Raw genomic sequence first — 18317 nt, 5'->3', positions numbered from 1 at the left:
TCTGAGCCACTCAGCCTGACTTCAGTAAGCTACGTCGCAGCAACTCGGGTACTGTTTGTTGTCTGTATATCTTTTCCCCCCCGCACTTTTAATTCCCAATCGCCGCTACTGGTATTCAGTGCACGCAAAGTGACTGTTGGTGAGAAAGCCTGGGAAAAGTTGATCCTTCAACTCAAGCACTCCCCCCCCCCTGACCCCCTCTCCAAAATCCCTTTATTTCTGATGTTATTTTATTTTCTATCACCCATTGTATCAAAGTTAGAACAACAAATACCGCATATCAAATATCAGGCGAGCCTATTACCAGCTGGTTGTAGACAGCCTACTGCAAGAACAAACACAAACCAAGTTAATGCAACAAGCCGATTCTAACCTCCAACTGACTAATGAACTAATATTATGAGTGACGCAATTTTATTAGTCATGTATAAATTGTGAAACAGAATTTGGTTAACTAATATTTTTGTAACGAGTTCTAATATTATTAGTTAGTTTTATTAAACAAGCCACTCGTGATTTTCTGCTGGCAGCGTCCAATCTATTTATTTGTAAGTTCGAAGCTGGTACCCCTTGGCTCCTATTCTAATTTAGTTCTGTCTATCGTATATACTCCTTGGTTGCATGTCATCGTCAAATAACAAGTTTTACTTTCGACAGCTGGAGAATCAGTATCGTGTGTAGAAATTACGCTACGTAATCGTATGCCAGAAATTAATTTTCTGATTGTAGATTTACATCGTCTGTTGTGATTTTAGTAATTTTAGGAAGTGTAAACATGAGTACCGATCAGGAAGACATGCCTTTGGAGCCATCCCTACAAAATATACTTGATCAGAAATCTTTGCGATGGATATTTGTTGGTGGGAAGGGTGGCGTTGGAAAAACAACATGCAGGTTTGTTTATGTACTTCCTAGATAATTTGAGCATGATGCAGACGCTTTCGGCTGCAAGTTATTTTCGCGAATTTAGTCTTGTAAGTAAGTCTTGTATTCACGAGTCACTACTGAGAAAATCTTCAAAAAGATCATAGTGTTTCTTTTGGGAATGTACATTTGCCAACGAATCAATGATCATTAATCTTCAAGTGCAATTTTTATGACCACTTTTTGTAGGGAATAAAACAATTCAGATTATTTCTTCGCCGTCATAGCTGGAAACTTTGGAAACTAGTTTCGTGAATACGGTTTATCTGCTTAGGTGTTTTGCTGTTGATGATTATACATTTCTTATGAATTAGGCCTATATTACGTTTTATCATATATTTGTTGATTTACTTAGCAGAAACTTTTAGGGAAGGGCGATTGGCAGCAATGATGCAAATACTGTACCTCCTAATCCTAGAGGTTATGGGATTTTTCAGTAGTTATGGGCTTCACAACGGTCGTTGGAAACACAAATGGGAAATTTCCTTCCAATTACAGTGTTATATATGGTCGACGTGTCAGTAGATCCTGGATAGTTGGAGAGTAGGCGTAATCAATTCCTCGATGACCGTGAACAGGACTGCTGGCCTTCGGTACAGTATATGTAATCGATTTCATTTGTTAGGTGTACGTGTCATTCCGAGTGGTAATGAAATAGATGGAGGTTTCCTTTTATTACAAAAGAAATAACCATTTCTTACCATTCCCCAGTAAATTAGCTCCAATTGCGCAATAGTGGTTAAGATACAGTATCACAGCACCGCCGTACCGGCGCATACATGCATGCCATAAATACGATGACGTCATAATATGGCTACGATGAAAACAGAGTATGTGACCTTTCTTGATAGTGTCATTGTAGTATAGGGATTTTAATAAACAATACATTGAGAATTTACTGAAATTAAGAATCACTGTATCTGCAATTAAAATATCTTCAGATGAAAATGTTATAATTACCAGAAATTAAGTATACCATTTGAAGTGTACAAGGTTACCTTCCAGAAATAAAATGAAAATGAGAATGATCACAGGCCTGTTATATAGATTTTTAGGCCAACATGCATTATTATTATTATTAAATGTGTTACCGAAGACCTTAGATCAAGATAGGACAACTTTGACAAAAATGCGTGAATACTGAATTCATCACCCCTAGCAACATTGGAGTGACTGGATTAGATTGACTGTATTCTACCGTGGGTTGTTATTGTAATTAAAAATCACTCTTTCCAGAATTAATTCAAATATTTAGTATATGAATTATTTTTTACAAGTTGCTTTATGTCACATTGACATAGATAGGTGTTAATGACGTTAATGGTACAGGAAAGGGCTAGGAGTGGGAAGGAAGAGGCCATGACATTAAGTAAGGTACAGCCCCAGCATTTGCCTGGTGTTAAAATGGGAAACCACGGAAAACCATCTTTAGGGCTGCCGACAGTGGGGTTCATATGCACTATCTCCCGAATACTGGATACTGGCCGCACGTGACTACAGCTTTTGGGCTCGGTAAGTTATCTCAGCATAAACGTGTGTGCTAAGATGAATACGAACACCTAGCTCCCGAGCTAGAAGAATATAATGCTGATGTGGTTGGCAAATTTAGGGCTGGAAGACTAGGGAGCAAGGAAACAGGCTGCTCGACTAAGCGGGATTTTACTTGAAAAAGTCGTTTAACAGATACCATGAGGTTCCACCTATTCAATATAACATATAATTTTATAGATTACACATACAATATTTTCTTATTATTAAAACACGGGATATGTTTCGGCTCATCTTTGAGACATTCTCGGCCGTAAGCAGGATGTTCGGAGCTGTCGGTGAAATGTCATTAGTAGATGAATAAGCTGGAATGGAGAAGTTGGAATTCAAGAGTACACATTGGGGAAAATTTGTTTTCGAGGAAGAGGAATTAGGGCACGAAATAATTTAACAAGATAAATGTTAGATAAATTTCCAATTTCTCTTAAATTATTCAAGATAAGACTAGGTAAACAATTGATTGGAAATCTGCTACCTGGGCGACAGTCTTAGATGCAGATCAATGATTGATTGATTGATTGATAGAATCATACCCAGGTCCGTCTGAAGTGAAGGCCACTAATCTGACCATTCATCCAAGCAGATGGATTTTACATTTTCTTCCAATTCTATGAAAAACGAACACAGTCCAGAAAAAGGCAAGTAATCTCTTGGTTTTACCACAGCAGAAATTAATATTTATTCCCATCCCATTATTTTATGGTTGTCTATAATTAGAGCGAATAAAATATATTTGTAATTCCATCAATCCCCTTCCGCCATATCCCTGAATCCCTTACAGTGAAATAAATGTAAAATGCAACATTTTGTAATTGACATCTGTAAATTAAAAGTAGAAAACCTTCAGAAATGTAATCACTCCATCTACTAGATGGCAGCACCATCAGTTCCACTTTTAATACTGTGCTTAAATATAGTGATGTCTTGTCATGTTCTAGTTTAAAGTATTAGGTTCTCTCATAAAAAAAAAATTTAAAAAAGGTTATTGTTCTTAGTCCTGCTAGTTACTTTTATGATTTTTGGATATGCTAAGGTGCTAGAATTTTGTCCCACACAAGTTCTTTTATATACCAGTAAATCTACCGTCACAAGGCTGGTGTATTTTCACCTTCAAATACCACCAGACTGAACTTGGATGAAGCCCGCCAAGTTGAATTCTAAAAGCCAGTGGTCAACCTTCTGAGGAGGTGAGTGCCGCAGCCGGTCCAGAAATTCCTCCAGGACCTTTTGTAGTGCTTACTGAAAATGTATGTTAGTTATTAGTACATTAGAATATGCTAAGGGATAGTTTATTTCAAAATTCGGCACCATTAAAAGGAGTGGTTTTATTCATAGTCATCAGAATTTGCTGGCTCATTTTGGAATCATAACTTGCATTCTGTTACCATGTATGTATGTTTAGTCTTCAGCCCTAAGGCTGGTTGGATCGTCAACAGCTCTGCCATCAGCTGTCGTAGATGGCCTAGGCATCACTGAAGAGGCATAGCAGGGAAAGGAAGAGTGATGTAGTTTCCCGTTGCTTTCCTCACCGAGCCAGAAATTGCTATTACAAATCAGTCTGCCAAGCCCACTGAAATGCATGCACCAACCAACCCTATGAGCAACATTTTCACACCATTGATAGCAGGGACTGGCTGCAGAAGGAATGGCATTACTAGCATCGCTCATACCTCAGTCACTTTCATATTGTCAAAGCCAAGGATAAGACAGAGACAGATCAGTGAAAGTAACAAAATTGCTTTAGCCCATACCAGGAGACATAGTGCACTGTAAACACTAGGTTCTGCCAGCAAAGGCATTCTGTTACCATAATGTTCTAATATCTTGATCAACCAGCTACCGGTATATAAACATTGTATTAGACTCATTCAGTACATTTTTTTTTTTTTTTTTTTGCTATTTGCTTTATGTCGCACTGACACAGATAGGTCTTATGGCGACGATGGGATAGGAAAAGCCTAGGAGTTGGAAGGAAGCGGCCGTGGCCTTAATTATGGTACAGCCCCGGCACTTGCCTGGTGTGAAAATGGGAAACCACGGAAAACCATCTTCAAGGCTGCCGACAGTGGGAGTCGAACCCACGATCTCCCGATTACTGGATACTGGCTGCACTTAAGCGACTGCAGCTATCGAGCTCGGTACAGTACATCTTAAACACCCCGAAGCATGCATACTCTAGCATCACACTAGAACCTTCGTAGTGGTCTTCACTATGAAATTTCAGTCTTGCATTGAAAAAACTGTATTATTTTCAAATTAATGTGAGATAAAATGTTATTTCTGTTGTTTATCATACTGTTTTTATCCCGAGAACGGTCGTGGTGGGTGACTATGACCCGCACGCTTATACTTCCTATAGTCCCATCACCAGCATGGTGACACTGCAGCCCCATTTTCCCTACCTTTCTAACTCTCATCCCTCTACACAATGCAGTAGTCGTCAATCAGTTTGAACCTACGAGTTGTCGAGGATAGTTGTTTGCGGGTCATCGGGACCCATTACATGTAACTAATATGTTTAGACTCGTATTGAAATTTGCTATAATATGTTTACAATATTGATTTTTTTTTTCTCCACCTTTTCAATACAATTGCTTTTATGTCGTTAGAAAATCATAATGCTACAACACTATTTTATAGGGACATGTTTTGCTTGATTTCAAGCATCCTCAGCCTATATACTCATCTCAAGGTCATTTTTGATTTGCTTTGACAAATTTGTGCTTAATTCTAAAATTAAGTAATAAAATACATAAACATAGGAATTTGTGAACACATTAATAGTTTAACAATATGAATACTATACTAAAATTGGAATATCCGTTAATTCTAAAGACATTGACGTCCAAAACACAGTATCTTCAAAATATTGAAAATTTGGCTAAAATTGTTTTCCCGAAGTTTTAGTTTATTAAAAGCAATTGTAATTTGACTTCTGTGTTAAAATTTGAGTCGTAATTTTTTGTTAAAACTTATTGGTGTCTGAAGATTAAAATCTTGGATACTTTGGAATTCTGCTTCAGGTATTAATCTTGAGGCTTGCTACTGTAATTTATTAGTTTTGAACGGTAAAATGATGAGTTAGGTAGTTTCATCGAACCAGTCTTGTTTTGACGATCAGATTTTCCTTTGGTAGTAGTTTGTATTTATGAGGGTTTAGTCAAAATCATGAGGTGTTGATTTGTTTCTTTGACAATATTTGAATGATGGTGGGTCCCTTTGACTGCTACTACAAAACTTCATGGTATTTGTTACATTACGGTGACTGTTATCTGTTCCTTCAACACCTCATGATTTTGGATTGACGTCCCTTTTGACTAAACCCTCATAAATACAGACTACCACCAAAGGAAAATCTGATCGCCAAAACAAGACTGGTTCGATGAAACTACCTAATTCAGCATTTTACTCTTCAAAACTAATAAATTACAGTAGCAAGCCTCAAAATTAATATCTGAAGGAGAATTCCAACGTATCCAAGATTTTAATCTTCAGACACCAATAAGTTTTAACAAAAAATTACGACTCAAATTTTAACATAGAAGTCAACTTACAATTGTTTTTAATAAACTAGAACTTTGGGAAAACAATTTTAGCCAAATTTTCAATATTTTGAAGATACTGTGTTTTGGACGTCAATGTCTTTAGAATTAACGGATATTCCAATTTTAGTATAGTCATTCATATCGTTAAACTATTAATGTGTTCACAAATTCCTACGTTATATGTATTTTATTACTTAATTTTAGAATTAAGCACAAATTTGTCAAAGCATATAAAAAATGACAGGTCTTAACCTTGAGGTGAGTATATGGGCTGAGGATGCTTGAAATCAAGCAAAACATGTCCCTCTAAAATAGTAGCATTATGATTTTCTAACAACATAAAACCAATTGTATTGAAAAGGTGAAGTTAAAAAATCACAATACTGTAAGCATATCATCGGGACCCCCTGCGACCGGTTTTGTATGCGTACATTTTGCTCAGTTTATATCTGAAGGAACGTATTCTGTGGGAAGAAAACCCAACAGATGGCCCCTAACAGCGTTTTGTCTTATGGATGTCACAGCTATAAGTGCATTAGTTATCTGTGCTTGGAATAACAAACGCAAGCATCTCAAGGAGGCAGTTCCTGAAACAACTTTTTAAGGAACTGGCCCTTTCTACATGAAGTCTCGTTTGCAGCCTGGAAATCTTAGCTCTAAGCTAAGGTAAGAAATAATGCACATCCTGGGCGGCCTAGTAAGTGGTCCTGAGAGTCGGGATACCAGTTGCTATGGAATGAGAGTGGGCATCTCGGACATATTCTGAGTCATGGCCCTCCTTGTGCTCAGGTGGCTAGCACTATACAATTCACCGGTGGTCCATAACCCGTTAGAGGAGAGATCCTCACTTGGATTATGTGCAAGTAGGGTAGCATCCTGCTTCATGAATTTACCGAGCTCAGAATGTTTTAATCAAGCCTCGGACCTATGGGACTAACAGAGTCCCACTCCCGTTTGACAGGCGAGGGACTCCTTGGAAACAACTTGGCGAACGAAATGGAATTCGATGGGGAGCTATCAATATAAATGGGGCTTATGGAAGAAAGAAAGTAGAACTGGCTGAGTCAGCAAAGAGGATGCATTTGGATGTGCTAGGAATAAGTGATATTCGGCTAAGGGGAGATAACGAGGAAGAGAGAGGAGATTATAAAATGTACTTGATGGGTGTTAGAAAGGGAAGGGCAGAGTCTGGGGTAGGGATCTTTATCAGGAATACCATTGGACACAACATAGTTTCTGTTAGGCACGTAAATGAGCGAATGATGTGGGTAGATTTGTCAGTTGGAGGAATTAGGACTAGAATTGTCTCTGTGTATTCACCATGTGAGGGTGCAGATGAGGATGAAGTTTACAAGTTTTATGACGCATTGAGTGACATCATGGTCAGGGTCAACAGCAAGGATAGAATAGTGCTAATGGCCGATTTCAATGTGAGAGTTGGGAATAGAACTGAAGGATACGAAAGGGTGATTGTTAACGTGGGGAAGATATGGAAGCTAATGGGAATGGGAAGCGTTTGCTGGACTTCTGTGCTAGTATGGGTGTAGCAGTTATGAATACATTCTTCAAGCATAAGGCTGTTCACCGCTACACATAGGAGGCTAGGGGTACCAGATCCATAATAGGCTATATCTTAACCGACTTCGAATTCAGGAAATCTGATAGGAATGTACAAGTTTTCCAGGGACTTTTTGATGATACAGACCACTATATGATCTGTAGTGAACTAAGTATCTCTAGGCCTAGGGTAGAGAAAGTGAAATCTGTCTGCAAACGATTAAGGGTAGAAAATCTCCAGGACGAGGAAATTAGACAGAAGTACATGGATATGATTAGTGAGAAGTTTCGAACAGTAGACAATAAGCAGGTTCAGGATATAGAAAGTGAAAGGGTGGCATACAGGGATGCTGTAGTAGAAACAGCAAGGGAATGCCTAAGAACAACTGTGTGTGAAGATGGGAAAAGGCAAACATCTTGGTGGAATGCTGAAGTGAGAGCAGCTTGTAAACTTAAAAAGAAGGCTTATCAGAAATGGCTCCAAACAAGGGCCGAGGCAGACAGGGATTTGTACGTAGATGAAAGAAATAGAGCAAAACAAATAGTTGTTGAATCCAAAAAGAAGTCGTGGGAAGATTTTGGTAATAACCTGGAAAGGCTAGGCCAAGCATCAGGGAAATCCTTCTGGACAGTAATAAAGAATCTTAGGATGGGAGGAAAAAAGGAAATGAACAGTGTTTTGAGTAATTCAGGTGAACTCATAATAGATGCCAGAGAATCACTGGAGAGGGGGAGGGAATATTTTGAACAGCTTCTCGATGTAAAAGGAAATCATCCTGGTGGTGTTGTGAACAGCCAATCTCATGGGGAGGAGGAAAATGATGTTGGTGAAATTACGCTTGAGGAAGTGGAAAGGATGGTAAATAAACTCCATTGTCATAAAGCAGCAGGAATAGATGAAATTAGACCTGAAATGGTGAAGTATAGTTGGAAGGCAGGGATGAAATGGCTTCATAGAGTAGTAAGGTTAGCATGGAGTACCGGTATTGGTAAGGTACCTTCAGATTGGACAGAAGCATTAATTGCACCTATCTATAAGCAAGGGAACAGGGAGGATTGCAACAATTATCGAGGTATCTCATTGATTAGTATACCAGGCAAAGTATTCAGTGGCATCTTGGAAGGGAGGGTGCGATCAGTCGTTGAGAGGAAGTTGGATGAAAACCAGTGTGGTTTCAGACCACAGAGAGGCTGTCAGGATCAGATTTTCAGTATGCGCCAGGTAATTGAAAAATGCTACGAGAGGAATAGGCAGTTGTGTTTATGTTTCATAGATCTAGAGAAAGCGTATGGCAGGGTACCGAGGGAAAAGATGTTCGCTATACTGGGGGACTATGGAATTAAATGTAGATTATTAAAATCGATCAAAGGCATTTATGTTGGTAGTTGGGCTTCAGTGAGAATTGATGGTAGAATGAGTTCTTGGTTCAGGGTACTTACAGGGGTTAGACAAGGCTGTAATCTTTCACCTTTGCTGTTCGTAGTTTACATGGATCATCTGCGAAAGGTATAAAGTTGCAGGGAGGGATTCAGTTAGGTGGATATGTAGAAAGCAGTCTGGCCTATGCTGACGACTTGGTCTTAATGGCAGATTGTGCTGAAAGCCTGCAGTCTAATATCTTGGAACTTGATAATAGGTGCAAAGAGTATGGTATGAAAATTAGCCTCTCGAAGATTAAATTGATATCAGTAGGTAAGAAATTCAACAGAATTGAATGTCAGATTGGTGATACAAAGCTAGAACAGGTCGATAATTTCAAGTATCTATGTTGTGTGTTCTCCCAGGATGGTAATATAGTAAGTGAGATTGAATCAAGGTGTCGTAAAGCTAATGCAGTGAGCTTGCAGTTGTGATCAACAGTATTCTGTAAGAAGGAAGTCAGCTCCCTGACGAAACTATCTTTACATCGGTCTGTTTTCAGACCAACTTTGCTTTACGGGAGTGAAAGCTTTGTGGACTCAAGATATCTTATTCATAAGTTAGAAGTAACAGACATGAAAGTAGCAAGAATGATTGCTGGTGCAAACAGGTGGGAACAATGGCAGGAAGGAATGAGGAGATAAAGGCTAATTTAGGAATGAACTCGATGGATGAAGCTGTGCGCATAAACCGGCTTCGGTGGTGGGATCGTGTGATGCGAATGGAGGAGGGTAGGATACCTAGGAGAATAATGGACTCTGTTATGGAGGGTAAGAGAAGTAGAGGTAGACCAAGACGGCGATGGTTAGACTCAGTTTCTATCGATTTAAAGATAAGAGGTATAGAAATAAAGAGGCCACAACACTAGTTGCATATCAAGGATTGTGGTGACGTTCAGTAAAGTCACAGAGGCTTGCAGACTGAACGCTGAAAGGCAGGCATAACAGTCTATAATGATAATGAATGAATGAAAGAAGAGTATCCCACCGGGCTAATTGGCCATGCGGTTAGGGGTCCGCAGCTGTGAGCTTGGATGCGGGAGATAGAGGGTTCGAACCCCTCTGTGGCAGCCCTGATGATGGTTTTCCGTGGTTTACCATTTTCGCACCAGGCAAATGCAGGGGCTGTACCTTAATGAAGGTGATGGCCGCTTCCTTCCCACTCCTAGACCTTTCTTATCCCATCGTCGCCATAAGACCTATGTGTATCGGGACGACGTAAAGCTGATTGTATAAATAAATGAAAAAAAGAAAAGTATCCCAATCTCTGAAAAACCTCAAACAGACAAGAGTGGCAAGAAACAAAAGAGATGTGCACTGTGCTCCAGAACTGGGGTCAAAAGTTACCAAACCTGTGCAATCTGCATGAGGTTGGTGTGTGGAAACCATGGGAAGGTCTAGACTGCTTTGAAAGTGCCTAAACTACTGCCTTAATGCTATAAGAAGCTGAATTAATGTAAATTTTTCTTTTATATTTTTTTCTTATAAAAAAATCACTTAGTTTTGAAGTTCGTTAACTTCAGTTCATTTTCTCAGAATTCCGGTGTAGGAAAAGTTCATGTATGAAAACTTTGAAATTTTAGTGTGATGACCATTTGAAAATGAACTTAAGTATTGTCTACATTATCCTAGAAAACATTCCAGTGTAAGTTTTGTGCTTTTTCAATTTCTGAGAAAATATCGTGGATTTTTGAAACGTGTATTTTTGAATTATTTTATCCAAACAAATGGTGGATTGAAATTTTCATTGGCTGTGGTTCCTGCAAGTATTATTATGGAATTCATCGCATCTGATGTCTATTTTTGTATTTTCATGGGAATCACAGGGGTAACAAATACCTGGACGTATTTTTATTTGTTCTCCCTGTTTATTTCATCGATAGTGTACTAAAAAGTACAAAGATATCTTTGGGCAAATTAATTAGTTTTGCTGTGACATGAAGGTGTTCCAGGCCAGCAATGCAGTGTAGGGGTAGCATGCCCTCCTCTTACCCGGAGGTTCTGGGTTCGATTCCTGGCCAGGTCAGGGATTTTTACGTGGATCTGAGGACTGGTTCGAGGTCCACTCAGGTTACGTGATTACAGTTGAGTCGCCATCTGACAGTGAGATGGCAGCTCCGGTCTAGGAAACCAAGAATAACGGCTGGGAGGATTTGTCATACCAACCACACGACGCCTCGTAATCTACAGACCTTCAGGCTGACTATTGGTTGGTAGGCCATAGCACTTCGGGGCTGTTGTGCCATGGGGGTTGGTTTTGGTTTGAAGGTGTTCCATCGACTCTAGAGTCAAGAAATTCACTCCTCTTGTAGGTTGTTTCGGCTTGATTGAAAACAAAACTTATTGGGCATTTATTTGGGATTGGGTTTCAAACGGAGTTGCGAAGAGTCGAGACTGCTGTGTTTGGAACCGACACTCGCGACTCCTGTGCTGACCCCGTTCATGCACTGACCACTTATCTACTGTTTTTGGAACTTCTTTGATTTATAGTTTCATGTCCCTCCACTGATACCCTGATAAGTTGTGCTGTGACAAATACGAGAACATTACTAGCCAGCTAATATTACATATTGTTTTGGGTTATCTTAATTAATGTAGTATTTTGAGTATGATTATGATGATGATTGACGGTATACTTTTAAATAGTCATCAGTATGAACTTTGACAGTAAACAGAAGAACCAATGAGTGCTTAGAGTAGACATTTTACGACAAATATTTTACCAATTATTGTGCATCATATTATTCATCCCCACCCTCTAGGGGTAGTGTGCCTGCCTCTTATACGGGGGTCCTGGGCTCGATTCCAGTCCAGTCGGGGATTTTTACTAGGATCGAGGTCCACTCAGCCTATGTGATTACAATTGAGGCGCTATCTGATGGTGAAATAGCGGCCCCAGTCTAGATAGCGAAGAGTAATGGCCAAGAGGTTTTGTTGTACTGACCACACTTCAGCTTGTAATCTGTAGGCCTTTGAGCTAAACAGTGGTTTCTTGGTAGGCCAAATGCCCATCAGGGCTGTTGCACCAAGGGCTTTTTGTGCTTGATAATAATACGTACATACATACATTATCATTATAGACTGATATGCCTTTCAGCGTTCAGTCTGCAAGCCTCTGTGAATTTACTAAATGTCGCCACAATCCTCTATTTGCAAATAGTGCTGTGGCGTCATTTAGTTCTATACCGCTGATCTTTAAATCGTTAGAAACTGAGTCTAACCATCGTCGTCTTGGTCACCCTCTACTTCTCATACCCTCTGTAACAGAGTCCATTATTCTCCTAGGTAGCCTATCCTCCTCCATTCGCCTCACATGACACCACCATCGAAGCCAGATTATGCATACAGCTTCATCCATCGAGTTCATCCTTATCTTAGCCTTTCTCTGTTAATTCCAAGTACCCTCCTGCCATTGTTCCCACATGTCTGTACCAGCAATCATTCTCGCTACCTTCATGTCCTTTACTTCTAACTTACGATTAAGATATCGTGAGTCCACACAGCTTTCGCTCCCGTAAAGCAAAGTTGGTTTGAAGAGAGACCGATGTAAAGATAGTTTCCTCCGGGAGATGACTTCCTTCTTACAGAACAGTGTTGATCGCAATTGCGAGCTCACTGCATTAGCTCTACTACCACTTGATTCAATCTCACTATATTACCATCCTGGGAGAACACACAACCTAAATACTTAAAATTATCTTTCTGTTCTAGGTTTGTATCACCAATCTGACATTCAATTCTGTTGAATTTCTTACCTACTGACATCAATTTAGACTTTGAAAGGCTATTTTTCATACCATACTCATTGCACCTATTTTCAAGTTCCAAGATATTAGACTGCAGGCTTTCGGCACACTCTGCCATTAAAACCAAGTCGTCAGCATAGGCCAGACTGCTTTCTACATATCCACCTAACTGAATCCCTCCCTGCAACTTTATACCTTTCGCAGATGATCCATGTAAACTACGAACAGCAAAGGTGAAAGATTACAGCCTTGTCTAACCCCTGTAAGTACCCTGAACCAAGAACTCATTCTACCATCAATTCTCACTGCTGCCAATTGTCAACATAAATGCCATTGATTGATTTTAACAATCTACCTTCATTCCATAGTCCTCCAGTATGGCGAACATCTTTTCCCTCGGTACCCTGTCATATGCTTTCTCTAGATCTACGAAATATAAACACAGCTGTCTATTCCTCTCGTAAAATTTTTCAATTACCTGGCGCATGCTGAAAATCTGATCCTGACAGTCCCTCTGTGGTCTGAAACCACACTGGTTTTCATCCAATTTCCTCTCAACCACCGATTCCAGTCTCCCTTCCAAGATGCCTGTTATAGAAATCAATGAGATAACTCGATAGTTGTTGCAATCCTTTCTGTTCCTTTGCTTATAGATAGGTGCAATTAATGCTTTTGTCCAATCTGAAGGTACCTTACCAACACTCCATGCTAATCTTACTACTCTATGAAGCCATTTCATCCCTGCCTTCCCACTATACTTCATTTCAGGTCTGATTTCATCTATTCCTCACCAAGCTTGATAGCTGCAGTCGCATAAGTGCGGCCAGTATCCAGTAATCGGGAGATAGTGGGTTCAAGCCCTACTGTCGGCAGCCCTGAAGATGGTTTTCTGTGGTTTCCCATTTTCACACCAGGCAAATGCTGGGGCTGTACCTTAATTAAGGCCACGGCTGCTTCCTTCCACTTCTTAGGCCTTTCCTATCCCATCGTCGCCGTAAGGCTTATCTTGTCGGTGCGACCTAAAGCAAAAGCAAAATAGCATCTATTCCTGCTGCTTTATGTCATTGGAGTTCATGTACCATCTTTACCACTTCCTGAAGCGTAATTTCACCAACATCGTATTTCTTCCCCCCCATGATCTTGGTTGTTCGCGACACCCCCAGGAAGGTTTACTTTTACGTTGAGAAGATTTTAAAAATATTCCCTCCATCTGTCCAGTGATTCCCTGGGATGTATTATGAGTTCGCCTGAATTATCCAAAACACTTTTCATTTCCTTTTTCTTTCCCTTCCTAAGGTTCTTTATTACTGTCCAGAGAGGTTTCTCTGCTGCTTGATCTAGTCTTTCCAGGTTATTACCAAAATCTTCCCACGACTTTTCTTGGATTCAACCACTATTTATTTCACTCTTTCTTTCATCTACGTACAATTCCCTGTCTGCATCGGCCCTTGTTTGGAGCCATTTCTGATAAGCCTTCTTTTTACGTTTACAAGCTGCTGTCACTTCATTACTCTCTGCAAGATATTTGCTTTTTCCCATCTTTACACACAGTTGTTCCTAGGCATTCCCTTGCTGTTTCTACTACAGCATCCCTGTATGCCACCCATTCTCTTTCTATATCCTGAACCTGCTTATTGTCCACTGTTCGAAACTTCTCACGAATCATATCCATGTACTTCTGTCTAATTTCCTTGCCCAGGAGATTTTCTGCCCTTATTCGTTTGCAGACAGATTTCACTTCTATCCTAGGCCTAGAGATTCTTAGTTCACTACAGATCAGATAGTGGTCTGTATTATCGAAAAACCTGTACATTCCTAACAGATTTCCTGAATTCGAAGTCGGTTAAGATATAGTCTGTTATGGATCTGGTACCCCTGGCCTCCCATTTGTAGCGGTGAATAGCCTTATGCTTGAAGAATGTATTCGTAACCGCTAAACCCATACTAGCACAGAAGTCCAGCAAATGCTTACCATTCCCATTAGCTTCCATATCTTCCCCACGTTAACAATCACCCTTTCGTATCCTTCAGTTCTATTTCCAACTCTTGCATTGAAATCGCCCATTAGCACTCTTTTCCTTGCTGTTGACCCTGACTACGATGTCACTCAATGCTTCATAAAACTTGTCAACTTCATCCTCATCTGTACCCTCACATGGTGAATACACTGAGACTATTCTCGTCCTAATTCCTCCAACTGCCATATCTACCCACATAATTCGCTCATTTATGTGCGTAACGGAAGCTATGTTGCGTGGAATTGTATTCCTGACAAACAGCCCAACCCTGCACTCTGCCCTTCCCTTTTAACATCCGTCAAGTATAATTTATAGTCTCCTACCTCTTCCTCAATACCTCCCCTTACCCGATTAGCATTTACTCCTAGCACATCCAGATGCATCCTCTTTGCTGACTCAGCCAGTTCTACTTTCTTTCTTCCGTAAGCCCCTTGAATATTGATAGCTCCCCATCAAATTCCATTTCGTTCGCCAAGTTGTTTCCAAGGAGTCCCTTGCCTGTCGAATGTGAACGAGACTCTGTTACTCCCATTGGTCCGAGGCTTGCGTAAAATGGTATGAGCTTGGTAAATTCATGAAGCAGAATGTTACCCTACTTACACATAGTCCAAGTGAGGATCTGTCCTCTAATGTGTTAGGGACCACGGTGGATTGTGTAGTTCTAGCCGCCCGACCAGAAGGAGGGCCATGACTCAGAATAAGTCCTTGATGCCCACTCCGATTCCATAGCAACTGATATCCCGACTCGCAGGACCACTTACTTCGCCCCTCAGCTGTTGCCCATGGTTCACAAACTAGGACGTGACTACAGTAACCCATACCATGAACCATTTGACGGTAATAATAATAATATATTATTGCAGCTGGGCCGAGTGGCTGAGACGGTTGATGCGCTGGCCTTCTGACCCCAACTTGGTGGGCTCGATCCTGGCTCAGTCCGGTGGTATTTGAAGGTGCTCAAATACGCCAGCCTCATGTCAGTAGATTTACTGTCACGTAAAAGAACTCCTGCTGGCCAAATTTCCGGCACCTCAGCGCCTCTAAAAACCGTCAAAAGTAGTTAATGCGATGTAAAAGCAGTAACATTATTATTATTATTATTATTATTATTATTATTATTATTATTACAGAATAATCTTAAATAATCACCAATGTGAACTTGAACTATGCTGGTGAGTGCATAGAGTATAATATCTTTACAAATAAAATACTGTTTGTTTTATTGCTCTATTCTATTTTCTAGGATAACCCAGTAAGCACACACATATTCACACTCTCTTCTTCTTCTTTTCCTACCGCTTTTTCTCACACCTGTGGGGTCGCGGGTGCGAACTTCATCGCACATGTGGATTTGGCCCCATTTTACGGTCGGGTGCCCTTCCTGACGCCATCCTTATATGGAGGGATGTAATCACCATTGCATTATTCTTTGGTGTTTGGTAGTATGGTATGTTGTCTGAATATGAAGAGGAGAGTGTTGGGACGGACACAAACAGCCAGTCCCCGAGTCAGAAGAATTAATCAGAAGCGAATAAAATATCTGACCCAGCCGGGAATCGAACCCGGAACCCCCTGAACTGAAGGCTATTACGCTGACCATTCAGCCTACGAGTCGGATCTCTCTCCCCTATTCATTCATGAATGACCACACTCCTCTAACTAATGTCTATTTATAAAGCCTACCCTCATAGTAGGCGGTCTGGCTCACAGGTATTACATGGGAGACGGTAATCCTGATTGACAGGCCTTTCATTTTCACTCCTGGAAGCTCAGTCCATCACACACACACAGCTGCACTCAGACAGCTAGGTTTGAACACACGGCTTCCAAACATCACAATACACGGTGACTATCCCTTGGTTTAACTCCAGAGAAAGTCCACCACTCTCACATTCAAACACATTGAACTATTTACCACTGACAACTAAACAGCGGTCACACAACAGCAACAACTTACAGTGCTAGCCAGCACTAAAACCTTCCTCATAATGACAGTTAACACTGCTGCAATTACTCACCAACTGTTCCACACAATTCTCCACTCGGTACACGACGATAGTCTGATTGCTGTGGGACACGGATGACCGCCGGCACTACTACAGCCGTTTCATAATAAGTCCAGCTACTCACTGGACAATTCGATGCAACAGCAACCCCTCATTCACGGCGGCCTTCTAATTCTACTTCAATGATGGTGTACTAAAATACCCTGGGCTAGGCTAGAGACAGAATAACCTTGTTTCATCTTCTAGAGGGTGCAGGGGGAAAGCAAAGAGAACAGTAGGGAGGAGAGGCTGTCACTGTTTTCACACTGGGAACTCCCAGTTGACTCACTAATTCCTTCCAGGAAATACTGAAGGGGGCTATGAGACAGCTGGCGCGTAACATAGACCCGTTTGAGAGCTGATCGCCCCGATCAGTTATCTCCTCAGCATTTCCTCAGTATGGCGCCAATCGGTCCAGGTGGAGCACCTTAATGTTGTGTCTTGGACACCGCTGTACTCTCATTTATTCCCATCAGGATACAGTAAGGGCTACTGCATGCCTTCTGAAGATTGAGAGACAAGCCTCCCTTGCTTGCGGGTTTATAGAGCCACCCTAGATCGTTCGCTTGATTTGAAGTGGTGACTGCTTGTGGTTGTGTACAACCTCCAGTCTCCTTGTCAGATCCAGGCAGTACCGGTTTGTTGGGGCAGGATGGTCCTTAGTCTAGCCTAATACTAAATCCACCTGGAGACACAGGTGACTTCTAAACCCCATCCTTCCTGGTGCCATTCCTGTGGCCTCGTGCACTGCGGAATGGTAAGCCAGAAGGACCCGGGGAGGATGACGATCCCTGTCCCTCTGCGTTCCAATCCAGGCATTTTGGCCCCAGTTTCCCCCCAATTCCATGATGGTCCTTTAGCAGGGAACCTCGTGCTCGCTCTCCCTCTTGGAACAGAACTTCAGTCTTCGGTACAGAGCATTGGTATGCAGAACGTACTTTGTCTTGTGGAGACCCTCCTTGACCTTTCTCTGTCAGTCTTCCTCTTTCTTCTAGATTTCAGCCTTTGTCTCCTCTGGCTATCTTGTGTCTTCTTTTGACCGCCTCTTATCTCCTCCTGGCTGTCTTCTACATTTTCCTGGCCATCTTTTGGCTGTCTTCCATCTCCTTTATAATCATCTTCAGGTTTTCATTTATCTTCTTCTGACTGTCTCCCATCTTCTTATAGCCTTCTTTTATCTCCTTTATCATAACTCTCTGGCTTTCTACTATCCGCTTCTGACTTTTTTGTGTCTTTTTATAGCCTCTTTCCAACTTATTTATCATTCCTCTTCTGGCGTTCTTTCATGTCCTTCATGTCCAAGAGCACATTTAATTCAGCCTCCATTTTTGTGTGGCTTCTTGTCTCAGCTGGCATGCAGTAAATTACCACAAGAGGTATCCAAATCCAAATGATTTATGTATATGTGTACTCACTACTCACAGATGTTCTGGAATGCTCCCGATGGTGGTCGAAACCTTCAATATCTGGTCCGCTGATTCATGCTTGGAAGTGCTTTACTGTCGCATGTGGATC

At 41.0% G+C, this 18317-nt stretch overlaps 1 protein-coding gene across 1 annotated transcript in view; it reads left to right on the top strand.

The window, feature by feature from the left end:
- Nucleotides 1–615: 615 nt before the first annotated feature.
- LOC136864044 (ATPase ASNA1 homolog) overlaps nt 616–18317 on the top strand; it is a 199867-nt gene continuing 182165 nt past the window's right edge. Inside the window, exon 1 of the mRNA XM_067140571.2 lies at nt 616–894. Coding sequence (XP_066996672.2) covers nt 776–894 — 119 coding nt within the window. The 5' untranslated portion in view covers nt 616–775. The remainder of the gene's footprint in view (nt 895–18317) is intronic.

This window comes from Anabrus simplex, chromosome 2 (genome assembly GCF_040414725.1).
Source record: "Anabrus simplex isolate iqAnaSimp1 chromosome 2, ASM4041472v1, whole genome shotgun sequence".
Classification (NCBI taxonomy): Eukaryota; Metazoa; Arthropoda; class Insecta; order Orthoptera; family Tettigoniidae; genus Anabrus; species Anabrus simplex.
This window is presented reverse-complemented; position numbering and strand designations above follow the sequence as displayed.